The sequence below is a fragment of the Crocuta crocuta genome, unplaced genomic scaffold, assembly GCF_008692635.1.
Source record: "Crocuta crocuta isolate KB4526 unplaced genomic scaffold, BGI_CrCroc_1.0 scaffold216, whole genome shotgun sequence".
NCBI lineage: Eukaryota > Metazoa > Chordata > Mammalia > Carnivora > Hyaenidae > Crocuta > Crocuta crocuta.
In genome coordinates, this window is record NW_027531504.1 from 5,035,691 (window position 1) to 5,050,662 (window position 14,972).

The 14,972-nt window shown below is 37.3% G+C and overlaps 1 protein-coding gene across 1 annotated transcript in view; it reads right to left on the reverse strand.

Annotated features, from left to right (window-relative positions):
- The window catches only part of CFAP54 (cilia and flagella associated protein 54), a 267,535-nt gene that overhangs the window by 153,472 nt on the left and 99,091 nt on the right, over window positions 1-14,972 (reverse strand). Inside the window, 3 exon segments of the mRNA XM_077772255.1 lie at window positions 1,013-1,127; window positions 2,798-2,926; window positions 12,462-12,584. Of these exon segments, the coding sequence (XP_077628381.1) occupies window positions 1,013-1,127; window positions 2,798-2,926; window positions 12,462-12,584 (367 nt within the window).

The following is a 14,972-nucleotide window of genomic DNA, read 5'->3' on the forward strand; positions in this document are numbered from 1 at the left end:
TTATATTTTTATAACAAGACAGTTACAGCTTTCCCCAAAGCTAGGTTCACTAGTTATATGAATAATAGAGCACTGGGTTCAATTCATAAATTCAACTCCAAACATACTTTGGAGAGAGAGACAAAGACAGTGATTCAGGTCAGGGAATTCTGAATCCAGATAGTAATGAGGCACATGAAGAGAGGTGTGGTTGGGACACAAGATTCTGCGAGTAGAGTCAGCTCCAGAAAGGCCAAGGGGCCAAAAGTAGAACCTCCTACTTGAGGAAAACGTGCAGAGAAAAGGTACTCTCTTGTTCTTCCAGAAGGTTTGAAGTGCTTGCTAAAAAGCAGGTGATAATATTTACCATCACCAGAAACTAAATCAATTTCTTAAGCAGATTTCCAAACTGCAAACTCCAAAATTCTAATCATTGTGTGCACATTGGTCCATTATGAAATTACTATTTGGCAAAACGTTCACTTGAGTAGACTGGTTCAAATCACTGACACATTAACACCCCTCATGCTATCCTTTTATCTCTGTTACATTTTTGCCTTTGAAAGAGTAGTGATTCTCAATTTTGTGCTCCCCTCCCCAATACACTTGGCAACATTTGCCTCTCAGGTGACTGTCACAGCTGGAAAGATGTTGTGCCAAGCATCCAGAGGTAGAGCGAGGCCAGGGATACCGCTCATCATCATAGGGTACACCGTGGCAAAGAATCAGCTGACCCAAATTGCCAAGAATGTCGAGGCTGAGAAACCCTTCTTTAGAACAAAAGATTTAGGCTGAAAAACAAGCCAGCTATGTAATCCTAAATAAATCACTTAATCTTTATGAACCACATCGGAAAAAAAGCGGTTAGCAATCTGTCATTAACAGAGTATTTTTAGGATTAATGACATAATGTAAAAGCACCTTAAAGGATTTACCAAATACTAATCTCATCTTAATCCTTTTAAGAAAATATTTTATTTTAAAAAAACATAGTGACAGGCAAAAGTATACAGAAAGAAAAAAAAATAACTACATTGCTTTGTCAGTTTGAGTAGGTAGGTCTCCAACAAGGCCAGCTGTTCATTTAATTTTTCAGGTAATAATGTCTGCTGTGGCTTCTTAGACTTGTAAGACTTCTTAGAAGAACCCTAAAAACATTGGTTAAGTGTCAACATACTTCAATATGTTTCAACATTTGTCACTTTCAAGAAATAATCTTTAAACTATGATTTCATACTTTCATGCTTGGTGGATAAAACTATGATCTACATGTAAGTGATATAAATTAATAATTAATAATAACAGTCATTTTATTCCAACTAAATGACAAACATAGTACTCAGTATTTTATGGAATTAACCAAAATATTTCTTCTCTTCCCTTCTCCCTTCCTTCCAGTTACTTCAACACCCCTCCACCCCATTAGCACCACCCCCTTCAACCCATACAAACTTTTCTGAAAGCAACTGAGGGTACAGCTCTAAAAAATCCTCAAAACAAAATTCCCAACCTGACCTCAAAAATGTATTCCTTTTTCATTTTTCCTTTCTCTTTTCCCAGAGCATCTTCTTTACAACTAAGCTAATTGCCTTTGCTGCTTTGCCTTTCATTGAAACATAACAAGATCTGCAATTAGTGGATTAAGTATTAGTGGATCTGTGCTCAGGCTCCTCACCATGTTTTCAACAGTCTGAGCCTGAGAACTGAACGTCTTTATGTCTCCTGTTCTCAAACAAACAAACAAACAAACAAACAAACAAAAAGCCCTCGTAAACCCCGTAGGCTTAAAGGGTCCTTGCAGGGCTATAACGATTTCTGACTCTTATAAATTAGGTATTAGCTTCTCAGTCCCTACAGTCTTAGAAAAAAGTATCACAACCTTCTGCTGGGCTTGGGTCTCCATGGAAAGATGCATGGGGTCCTGCCCTGCAATGATGTGAAGGAATAGGATTGTGAGTCAAGGCCTGGGTGACATAAAGGGCCTGGCAGCTGATGGACTCTAAGAGTGAACAACAGTTCATGGAAAAACCCTCAAATTGCATCCAGCTTAATCAAAACTCTCTCTAAACAAAGTAACCCTTCACCCTCCAAAAAGTATTATGGCTAAAAACAATTCATCCAGTAAAACAGTGGTGATTTTTGATACTTTCTGTGGCAAGCACACACTTACTTTGGCATATAGTTCAGCATGTAATAGAGATAGAGATGGGGCCAGTCTAACTGAAACATAGTCCAGGGTTGACAGTCTCTCTCCCCACACCAGTCACTGAATTATTAGGCTTCAAGTAATTCCTAGTGCTCCTCAGAAACTAAGCAACATTTCAAAATTTGATCCATAAAAATACATAACCACATGGTTTTAAGAAAAGGCAATACAATGGGAGGCAGATACTAAAAAGTAGTCTCAGACATTAGTAGTCTCGTAAAGAAGACAATTTAGGTGACACAATGAGTTTAGGAAAAATCTTCTGTGAACAAAGTAAAAAGCTATGATGGGTATTTACTACATTCACTGACCCACCCAGAATCATAAAATCTTCAGTTTGGGACAGACTTTAGAGAGCTTATAGTTCCATGTCCAGCTGGGCGTAGGAAGCTCTGTCAACACCTGGTGATCAGTACTGGTGAAAGAGGCTCTCTAGTATTCCAGCATGGATTCCTTTAAATAAAGAAGCTCTTGGCTACATACCACTTTTTGTTTATATAAATATGACAAATTTAAAACTGATCAATTTTCTAACACATTTGCTAACACTACATTATGTTTAAAAGACTCAAATAAGTATATGTTTTAAGATGAGAAACAAAAATCAATTACCTCCTCTTGTGTTTCTTCTTGGTCAGTCAAACCAAATAGAGATTTGCACGCTGATGTGATATCCAACATCTTTTTTCCATAATTTATAATCATAACTGCCAGATCATATTCTTTCCATGAACGCAGAATCTAATTTAAAATATTTATTAATTTCCTTGTTGAAAACACTTGTCTATTTTCAAATGTCGTCCCAAATTTCCCATATTTCTAGGACATATGGCCATATATGTTTTGGTATAACTATTAAGAAAATATTTCCACTTAAAAGAACCATGTTAAAACAAAATCATTATAAAAAGTCCATATAACCACGACCTCCTGCCTTGAGTTGCTTTCTGTGTGAAATGGCATAATTACTGACATCATAATATCTTGGGTTGGGAGGTGGTTTAAGATACGTAAGTGATTTACAAGACATTCTGGTGGTGGACTAGACTAGAGATAAGCTGTTTTGGGCAGATTCTCCATGAATCAGAGGAGAAACATGCTGCAATCATAAAAAGGGGAGCCGCTCTCATCCACAATTCATTACTAATTACTATCCTTTGGCCTTCTCTAGCCTGGCCCTTACCTAGTATAAAGCACTCATCTCCTTGTACTTGAAGCTTACAAAATACTGAGCTAGACATAAATTCTGACCCTCATTGTGGTTTCAGGCCTTCATTCCTTCCTACCCCTGAGGAATTTCTCAGAACAACTTGCCTGCTTTATTTATATAGCTTCACCTGGTAATGAAAAGCTGGGCTCTAGCCTCAACTCCAGAAAGGTTTCCCTGGCCAGTAGTCTGATTTGCATATACTCTGCTGTAGTGAAGCATCATATAAAGGGGACACATTCATGGTGAATCCTTATGAAAGGCAATTCTCTACGAGTATAAATAAGCTTGCAGGAATTTGTTAGATGTAGGTATGTTATGTCAAGCCCAATAATTTAGTATTTATTTAAGATAAGTAACAACTGTTACTTCTCATACAGGGAAAGGATATATACATGAGTGGTTGCATAAATCTGATAATACCTACCTGATCCAAAGTGATAAGAACTGAAAATATTTCTATGGGACCAGGAAATAGCATTAAACTAATGCTGACTATGGAATCGAATGTGGGAAGGAAAACGGTGAAATACATCTTGAAAAGGTAGTTGGAGTTAGGTTAATCAGGGCTTTAAATGCCAGGCAAAACAGTCCAATGTCGTTATAAAATCAATATGAAAGGGAGTATGTTGTATTAGAAAGCAGAAAGGAGCTAATGTTTGCTCTCATTTCAGCTTTGCTTTCTGACATACTTGGAGGCTTAGAACTAGAGAGAACTGTGTAATCTTTTCCCCTTATTTTAATATGACAGTACAAAATGATAAATGATAAAAAATTTTTCCAATCAAAAGGAATATAGAGAGCCAATTCTACTTAACACACCAAATGGTGAACAGAAATAAAAAGACTATGCCAGATGTTTAGCATAATAATTTTTAAACAATGCAAAAATAATGAAACATTTAAGATGACATGTCTCAGGAAGTGGCACTTCATTTGGAATTCTGGCAACTTTTAGAAAAAATACTGCTGCTTAAAGAAGAAAGATTGAGCCATCTTAAAAGATTACCAGTATTTTAAGCAGAACAGAGAAAGGAAACAGAGTCGTTAGACTAATTGGACTTTCCATGTCATAACAGAAAATCCATACCAAAAAATGTGTTTATAAAAAATGAACACCTGAAATCTGGGACTTGAGGCTATGCCAGGGTTCTGAAGCTATAGTCAGGCTGGAGGAAGCTTCCAAAAGGACAATTCTCAGCATATCAATTTGGGACAGAACTAGCTCTGATATAAAAATCCTCACATTAATGTACATTTTACTTTTTACAGATGTCCAGAATACATTCAGGGTGATTTCTACAATAATATCACTTGGATCTCAATATGATTCTTCAAGTTGGGGGGAAAAGGTAGGCAAGTCACAGATTGCAAGTAAGGAAATGCAGGACCAGCCCCAACCTGCTGTGTGCTATAGGACAAAAATCCTACAAGGCTGAGAGAGGTGACATGTGAATTCAAGGACTTCAACATGCAGTAGGCCCCAAATGCTGGTCCTTTTTTCTAGGTCAGTACTCTCTCCCATCATCCACAGGAAATGCTGCAAAACCTCCCATTTTTCTCAATCTCTGAAACCCACCTTACTCTCAGCAAATGACCTTGCTTCCTTTTCACAGAGGAAATGTAGGGAAACTAGCTTATCTCCTGTCTAGAAACATACCTACACAGTCACCTGTAACTCCAGCCATCCTACCCTCCTGTTAGAGGAGACAGGTCAATCTCCTGTCCAGACCAATCCCTCCTACCTCTGCTAGGGTCTCACTACCCCCTGCCTTCTTGGAGATCTTGGTCCTATATCCTCATCTGTTCCCTCTCCTGGCTCCTCTCCTTTAATGGTCAAATGTGGAATACCTGGATAAGCAGAATTGGTTTTTTGGTTGGTTGGTTGGTTGGTTGGTTGGTTGGGTTTTTGTTTTGTTTTGAGAGAGAGAATCTTAAGCAGGCTCCAAGCCCAGGATGGAGCCCAATTCAGGGCCATGAGATCATGACATGAGCCAAAATCAAGCATTGGATGCCTAACTGATTGAGCTACCCAGGCACCCCTGGTTGGTTGGTTTTTAGCAGGAGAAGTTGCTATTGGCAACTTGCGAGCAATAAACTGCTTTGGAATAGAGTTTCTTTGTTCTGGAAGAAACACTGCAGTAGCTATTAGTTATTTAAATGCAAAGTGAGTACCTGTCCAGTACCCTAGAAAGAGAGTATAACCTGGCCTTCTCTTATTTGAAAAAGACATCCCTCTCCTGGAAATACTTACTGATGGGAAAATCTGGGAGGGGAAAGGCCAAGCAGAGAAGATATTCTAAAGAAAAGTCACCTTGGAAGAGAATACTCTTAGCCCACCATAATGTGTATATAATTGTAACATTCAAAACGGAGGGGCACCTGGGTAGCTCAGTGGGTTAAGTGTCCGACTTTGGCTCAGGTCGTGATCTCACAGTTCATGAGTTCGAGCCCTGCATAGGGCTCTGTGCTGACAGCCAGCTCAGAGCCTGGAGCCTGTTTCAGATTCTGTGTCTCCCTCTCTCTCTGACCCTCCCCTGCTCACACTGTCTCTCTCTCTCTCTCTCTCTCAGAAATAAATAAAAACATTTTTTAAAAATTTTAAAAAAAGAAACAGAAGGGTGTACTTTGGATTATGTGGGACTCCTGCTTTCTCACCGGTTATGCCACATGATAATGGCAGAACTGATAGCAACAGAAAGATTCTCAAGGTTGAGGTTAGGAATGACAAAACAGCTTTTGTCTCAATCAACTCTCCTCTTCTTCCTCTTGGCTAATGGAAGGAGGACAGGCCCCTTGGATTAAGTGCACTCTAAAAGTGCACTCTTAAATAATTCTCTTCCCTATTCACTCTACACACCGTCCCCAAATGATACTATTTCTTTATATTGTTCATTTGAGTCAACATATTAATGATGGCTTTGTCTTTATACATATTTGGACTCTCTTGAACACCAAGCCTGTAGTTCCAATTATATAATATACAGCTCTTTGGATATCCTTTTAGCCCCAAAAGTCAATATATTCAAAACTCATTATCTTTTCTCCTTTTTCCGCACAAAATTACTCCCTATCCAGAGTCCAACAAATAGCCTTGTATTCACCCAACTGCTAAGTCCAGTTGTTGACTCTTCCCTGTCTCTCCTTTATCCCCACGTACTCGGTAGTTTTACAGGTTGTCGACTCTATCTCATAAATAACTTAAATCCTTTCAATTCTAACTCCCACTATTTCACACTATAGAAGCCTCCCCTTTATCCACAGGGAATATGTTCCAAGACTCTAGTGGATGCCTGAAGCCTCAGATAGAACCAATCTTGATATACATGGGTTTGTTTGTTTTTTTTAATACATGTGTGCCTATGATAAAGTTTAATTTCTCAGGCACAGTAAGGGGTTAACAACTATAACTAAAAATAAAATAGAACAATTATAACAGTATACTGTAATAAAAGCTATGTGAACAGAATCTCTCTTAAGATATCTTGTACTATAAAAAAAAAAAGATATCTTGTACTATGCCCACCCTTCCCCTTGCGATGATAGGAGATGATAAAATGCCTATGTGATGAGTGAAAGTGAGGTGAATGATATAGGCACCATGACACAGCATTAGGCTACCACTGACCTCCTGACAACTCATTAGACAGAGTCCCATCTGCTTCCTGAATGCAGTTGCCCAAAGGTAAGTGAAACCGTGGAAAGCAAAACTGCGGATAAGGGGAGACTGCCATTGTTCAGTTTATCATCTCTCACCTTCTAACTCCTTCCGTGCTTCAAGTCTTATCCCCCTCTATTAGCTGTTGCTGCACCAGGATAATTTCTTTTTCCTAAATTGCAAATTTCATTCTGTCATTTCTAGGTTTAAAACCCTGATGGGCTGCCTGGGTGGCTCAGTCAGTTAGGCATCCAACTTTGGCTCAGGTCATGATCTCACAGTTTGTGAGTTCGAGCCCCATGTCGGGCTCTGTGCTGACAGCTCAGAGCCTGGAGCCTGCTTCAGATTCTGTCTCCCTCTCTCCCTGACTTTCCCCTGCCCGTTCTCTGTTTCTCTCTCTCTCTCAAAAATAAATATTTAAAAAATTTAAAAATAAAACCTTGAATGGCTCTTCTCTGACCTCATTAGATGCCCATTCATCATCTGGTACCTGTTCATTACTTCACTTTTCAAGGTGACTGAAACATATCCTTCATAATTAAAAATAAATCTGATTCTTCTTTCCAAAACTTTAAAATTATTTCATATTTTCCCATTGATTACTCCATGAGGCAATTTTAATAATCCTGTATCTGTCAAATATTTTTTTAAGATTTGCCTTTAAGCCTTGTTAATAGTGTCTTGCAACAAAAGATTCTTTTAATTATCATGTAATCTGTTTATCTATCTTTTTCTGTGTACCTTTTAAATTATATGCCTTATTGAAAAAGGTCTCTTCTGACTTCAAAGCTATACAAATATCCATCTGGACTTTATTTTGTTTACAGTAGGAGGTAGATCTCTGGCTTTGTTTATTTTCAGATGAACAGTCAGTTATAATATCAACACCTTTTATTAAATAAAATATTTTAATAAATTATAATTTTCCCAATAACTCCAAATGCCACCTTTGTCATATATTACGTTCTTCTCTAGACCTGGGAATGGCTACTCCTGGACCCGTCTATTCTTCTGAACTATTTGCCTATTACTTTGTTAACACCATTTTTTATTGAAGTGGCCTTATAATAAATCTTAGTATGTACTGAGAACTTTTAAATTATTCTAATCAGTTTCAGAGAAACCCCCTTGGGATTCCGATTAGAACTATATTACATTTAAATATTATTTTAGGAAGGATTTATATTTCTATGACAGTAAGTCTTCATATTCAGGGACCTCGAATGGCCTGCCATATGTTCAAATTTTATTTTGTGTTCTTAAGTAAGATTTCACAGTTCTTTTATTTGGGTCTTTTAGCACTTCGTTGGGTTTAAAATATTGTATTTTTTTCCTCCAAGTTTTTATTTAAATTCCAGTTAGTTAACATACAGTGTAATATGAGTTTCAGGGGTACAATTTACTGATTCATCACTTAATACAAGACCTGGTGTACATCACAACAAGTGCTCCCCTGAATCCTCTTCACCTATATAACCCAGCCCAGCCCACCTCCCCTCCATCAACCCTCAGTTTGTTCTCTATAGTTAAGACTGTGTTTCTTGGTTTGCCCTTCTTTTTCTCCCCACTATGTTCATCTGTTTTGTTTCTTAAATTCCACATATGAGTGAAATCATATGGTTACCTGTCTTAAAATATTATATATTATAAGTGGTATATTTTCCTTTCTCCATTTCTAACTGGCTACTGCTAGTATTAAAAAATAAGTTTGTAAACAGTTCACATACAATTATTTTATAAATTCTTTTTTAATTGTAATAATTTTTTACCAGATTCTCACGAGTTTTGAAACCTGAACAATTAGAGATTAATTTACACTTTTTAATTTTTTCTAATGTTTATTTATTTTGGAGAGAGAGAGAGAGAGATAGCATGAGTGGGGGAGAGGCAGAGACAGAGAGGAAGACACAGAATCTGAAACAGGCTCCAGGCTCTGAGTTGTCAGCACAGAGCCCGATGTGGGACTCGAACTTGTGAACAGTGAGATCATGAACTGAGCTAAAGTCAGACGCTTAACCAACTGAACCACCCAGGCACCCCAGTTTTTTAATATTATAAAATTATTTCATATCCTTATCTATTGTATAAGACAGAATCTCTACCAATAATGAATCACACTATTAAGGGTCAGCATCTTCTATACCTGATTTTTAAGGAAACAGTTTCAGAAAATCACCATTTAGTGTACTTGCTATAAAATTTTGGTGAATGTCTTTATCATTGTTCGATAGATTCCATTTATGCCTAACTTATGTATAATTTTTTTTAGGAAAGGTTGCTAAGTGTTATCAAATGCCTTTGTAGCATTTTTTCACATAATCTAATTGTTTTTCTTCTTTAATTTGCTGTTGTAAAAAAAACGTAAGTTTTGTTTTAATTCATACTTGATCTTTAATACTTGACAATGACGGTGTCCTAAGACAGAAAGTGATCAGATGCCTTCCAGGAGCAGAGAAGGGTAATCAGACAGAACAGACATTGAAGAAAATTATATAATGCCTCTCTTTGTCCTGATTAATGTTTGGGGCCCTGACTTCTGCTTTTTCAGATATAAAAATGGCTACTCCTCCTTTATCTGTGTTTGCATTTAACTCTGTCTATCCATCTATTTTTCAACCAGTGTTTGTCACATTGTTTTATGAGAGTTTCTTATAATTATAAACATTTGGATCTGACTTTTTAGCTCATCTGGCCATTTCTGTCTTCTGAGTTCCTTTATACTTAGTGAAGTCATTAATATACTTGATTGTATTCCTTCTATCTTAAATACTATCTCTTCTTCCTTTTTGGGTTTGCTGAATTAGCCTTTTCCTCCCTGTTATTCCTCTGTTCATTTTTCCTTCCTGTAAACTTACAAGTCTTACTGTGCTTTATAGTTTGGCACATGGCTACATCTTCCTGAGACACCTATCTATCTACCTATCTATCTATTTATTTAATCCATTTACTTATTTATGAGAGAGAAAGAGGAAGGGAGTGAGGGGAGGAGAGGGGCAGAGAGAGAGAGAAAAAATCTTAAGCAGGCTACATGCCAAGTGCAGAGCCCCAGGCAGGGCTCAAAGTCATGACCATGAGATCATGACCTGAGCTGAAATCAAGAGTCAGACGACTAACCCACTGAAGCACCCAGGCGCCCCTCCTGAGTCATCTTTAAAAACACATATTCTATCAAGAGAAACTAATGATTTTATAGTATATGCATACACTACATGTATTTTTTGTAAGACATACAACCATGCACCCTGCTCTCCTCTCCCTTGACCCCAAACAAGATAAAATTTAAGTTCTAGGTTACCAATAAGTTTTTTCTTTCAAAGATAAAGTTTCTGTTTCAAGAATCCCTACTTAGCATTTATATTATAAAATCCTCATCACATCATTATTACCTATTTAATTTTAATAATATATATTGCAAATTCATTGCTCCCATTATTCCTTTCCTTTTTGTCTTTCCCTGTCTTGGGATTTCTCTTCTGAACCAATTGTCATTTGATAGAGCATCTCCTCAAGTGTTCTCCTCAGATAAGTACATGGGCAGAATACTTTTTAAACGCCTGCACTTCTGAAAATGTTTATTTGCCCATACAAATGAATGCTGTCTTTGCTGGCTATCAGTTTTTGGACCTTGGTCTTCTCCCTTCAGGATTCTACAAATGTTGCTCCAATATTTTAGCTTCTACTGTTGCTGATAAAAAGTTTGAAACTAATGGATTCTCATTCCATTGCAAATAACCTGATCTTTGGGTCTCAAAACTATTATTTTTCTTTATCCCTGGACTTCAAGAATCTCCGCACCAAGTGTCAACACATATCCTCTTACATTAATCCTGCCTGGGACTGAGCAAGGCTATTCTCTATTTTTTAATATTCTACCTCCAGAACTCCTTTTTAAAAAAATTTTTTTTAACATTCATTCATCGTCTGAGAGAGAGGGAAAAAGAGCACAAGTGAAGGAGGGACAGAGAAAGAGGGAGACATAGAATCCGAAGTAGGTTTCAGGCTCTGAGCTATCAGTGCAGAGGCTGACGCGGGGCTCGAACTCACAAACTGTGAGATCATGACCTGAGCCAAAGTTGGACCTTTAACCCACTGAGCCACCCAGGCGCCCCCAGAACTCCTTTTATTTCATGTTAGGACTTCTGGATCTGCCTTATGAATTTATCTGGAAGTAATTCCATTCTACGCGGTCAGGTATTTCTTGACCTTTCGGATTTGACTCAAGAAATACCATTAACCAAATACCATTTTCATCTGTTCAATTTTTTAAACAAACATTTTTTTGTTCAGTTACAAAAGATCTTTTGTTGCTTTTTTTGTTTGTTTGTTTTGTTTTGACCATTTAATTGCTTTTCACCATCTTGAAAATTTTCTTTTTTTCTTTTTCTTTTTTTTTTTCAATTTATCTCTGGTCTTTTCGAACATAGTAAGAGTGAAACCACAGTTAATCTGGTGTTTGGTCTGCCCCTTGGAGTTCTGAGTCCTCTTAAGTGAGTTATTATTTCTCTCTTCCTGCTAATGACTATCCTCCCTCAGTATCTACACAGACAAGATTACAGATGTGTCTCCAGCAGTGGTAAGCCAGTGGGTGATGGAAAGAATATGACTTTCTGCCCCTGAGATCAGACCATAAACAGCCAAAAAAATCATTACTTCTTTTGCTAAGGTAGAAGAGAAAGGTCTCTCTGTTTCAAGACCTTCACTGAAGCAAACTGAAATCCCAATAAAGTGATGGATCAGATCAGCCCACCAATGCAGTATTCTTCCAGATCCCTGACCAAATCACAAAAATCCTCTGAAAACCATATAAAACATGCAAGCAGAGATATGGCCCTACTTTGAGGAATTTCACTGGACTCAGTCAACTAAAGCCTTTGAAGAAACACATAATGCTGACCTCTGAGCCAAGCAACGAAGATAAATAAGCCTACCTCTTGGCCTCTGATCTCTTAGCTCTTTCTGGTTTCCAAAGTGAATGAGGTCCCATAAAATGTACTCTTTTCCACCCTTTGCCCTAGCCTAAGATACACCCTCCAGGCTTTACCAACTGACCCACTCAGGCAACTTTTGATCTAAGTGCTTTGTACTATTTTTTAAAGTACTTTTAAAAGTTAATTAAAAGTGGGGCGCCTGGGTGGCTCAGTTGGTTAGGGGTCCGACTTCGGCTCAGGTCATGATCTCACGGTTCGTGGGTTCGAGCCCCGCGTCGGGCTCTGTGCTGACAGCTAGCTCAGAGCCTGGAGCCTGCTTCAGATTCTGTGTCTCCCTCTCTCTCTGACCCTCCCCTGCTCACGCTGTCTCTCTCTCAGAAGTAAATAAAACATTAAAAAAAAAGTTAATTAAAAGTAACTTAACTTTCTAAATCATTACTATTCCTAAATTTTATGATATGAAGCAAAGCATGAGACAAATACCTTTGTTATGTAGAAGATACAACAAGCTACCATGTGCTGTACACTTTCAAAATTTGCAAAATGTTTCTTCGAGGGGACGATGGTTGGTAGTCCTTGCAAAACCACTACACACTTTATCAAGATCTGAAAAACAAAAGCACAGAGTTTCTGTTGAAAAATATCTTCACCCATTACAAAGTGTTCTATTCAAATCATGCAAGAGTTTAAGCCATCAAATTTAATTATTTTCAATAATTATCAATAAATTACTTATCATGTATAAAAGAATGTTCTCTGAGATAAAGTTCATATATTCAATTTCAGATTAGTCCCTCATCTAAAGTAACTTGAAAACCAGTATGGAGGATAAAATAAGTATACAAAGATTACAAAACAAAGCACATTTTGACAAGTGCCATAAAAATTATAGGCAGAATATTACATGTACAAGACACTAAAAGCACACCCACACTTAGGAAAACCCTAAAAAAACATATGGAGAAGGAGGTACCATATTAAATATAAAGTGATACCAGGTACTTGAAATAATAGTTTCTTTTAAAATTAAAACCAAGCATTCATATCCCAGGAAATCTATTAATATCAGTATTTACTTCCTAGTCTCCTTGCTGAATGTTATATGATCCTGAATTTGGTCAAGAGCTAGACAATTAAGTTTAGCTTTCAATATTATTGCACTGTTCTGAGCAACATTACTGTCAGAAAAGTAGAGCTGAGATGCATCAATCCATTAATCATCCAGATTATCAAAGGACAAATTAACATATGGATATTGGTCCTTTGTGAGCACACTAATTGCTTCAAGCCACCATTCTAACGATATTATTAGTATTGTTACTGTACACTTATAAGTGTTTTTTAATGTTTCTTTAATTCCTCCCCATCACCACCTGCCTCCTACTGTAGCATATCCCCACATCATGTTAAAAACCTAGTAGTTTTATAGTTTTATTCAGGCTCTTATAATCATATATATACATACAAATGCATAGACATACATAGAGGGAGGGTTACTGTTATGTTACAAAATGGGATTTATAAACACTTGTTTGAAGTGTGCATTTGTCTTTCATCCATGTCTTATGAAAAATCTCTCTATGGGGATAGCTCAAATTCATTATTGCCAACGGCTGCACAATACGATTTAGTGTGGAATAACCATCATTTATTCAGCCATTTCCAGAATCTCCATGTTGCACACTTTTACAATCGATGTTTTACAATCTGGTATACTGGCCATCCTCCAGTTACTACATTTCCTCTTTGTCTTCAGTTGTTTTTGTTTTTTTTAATGTTAATTTATTTTTTTTAAATAGTTTATTGGCAAGTTGGTTTCCATACAACACCCAGTGCTCATCCCCATAAGTGCCCTCCTCCATGAATTAATTAATTCATGTTAATTAATTTTTGAAAGAGAGAGAGCGAGAGTGAGAGCGAGAGAGAGAGAGAGAGAGAGAGAGAGAGAGTGAATGGGTGAGGAGCAGAGAGAGAAAGAGAGACAGAATCCAAAGAAGGCTCCAGGCTCTGAGCTGTCAGCACAGAGACCGACGTGGAGCTCGAACCCATGAACTGTGAGATCATGACCCGAGCCAAAGTTGGATGCTTAACTGACTGAGCCACCCAGGTGCCCCTGTCTCCAGCTTTTTAACCATCACCAAAAAGGCCACAATGAACATCCTTGTACATGCTCACTTGCCAATATGAGTGGCAACTGAGACACCAGCCTTAAGATAGTACCTAGTGAGTCTGAAGCACCATCTTCTAGGGCAAAGGATACACTCTAAATCAATGACAGTTTTGTGGTACTATGACCCCAGCAGGTGGAACACGTGCACCTGGGAACTAAGGGGTGGAACAAGGAGGAGCATCTTACTAACTAGTGATTTTATTCTATGGGAGAAATTACTAATAAAGGGACTGCTGTGTCAAGTGTATTTATTTTTAATTTTATTTAAATTAATTTAGTTTAATTAAAATTAAGATTGGTTTACCAAAATCCAAAGTCTACAACAATTCACATTTCCCCCATCGATGAATGAGAGTGCTTTTGCCACACATCCCGACCAAGAAGAGGAGTTACAGATCTTTGCCATTTTGTCAACAATATTACATTAACCATTTAATGTACATTTCTAAGGATATTCAGAGTTTGAGCATCTTTTCATGTTTCTTAGCCACTGGATTTTCTTATCTTTCTTGTTATTTCTAAGAGTTTTGTCTTGGTTAGAAAGGGTTTCCACAACCCTGGGATTACATATGTAATCTCCTAGGATTTTTTTCTTCCAATTTTTTGCTTTATTTTACATTTAAATCTTTAGTACATCTGGACTTTTTTATATATGGTACAATATAGGTGTCACACTCTATTTTCTTTCAGATGAATATCCATTCATATCAGATGAATAATGATTTGCCACCATTGACTTAAAATATCCACTCTCTTCCCACTGAATTGGAATGCTAATTCTGCCATATATTATATTCTCATACATACTGAGGCCTATTTCTGGA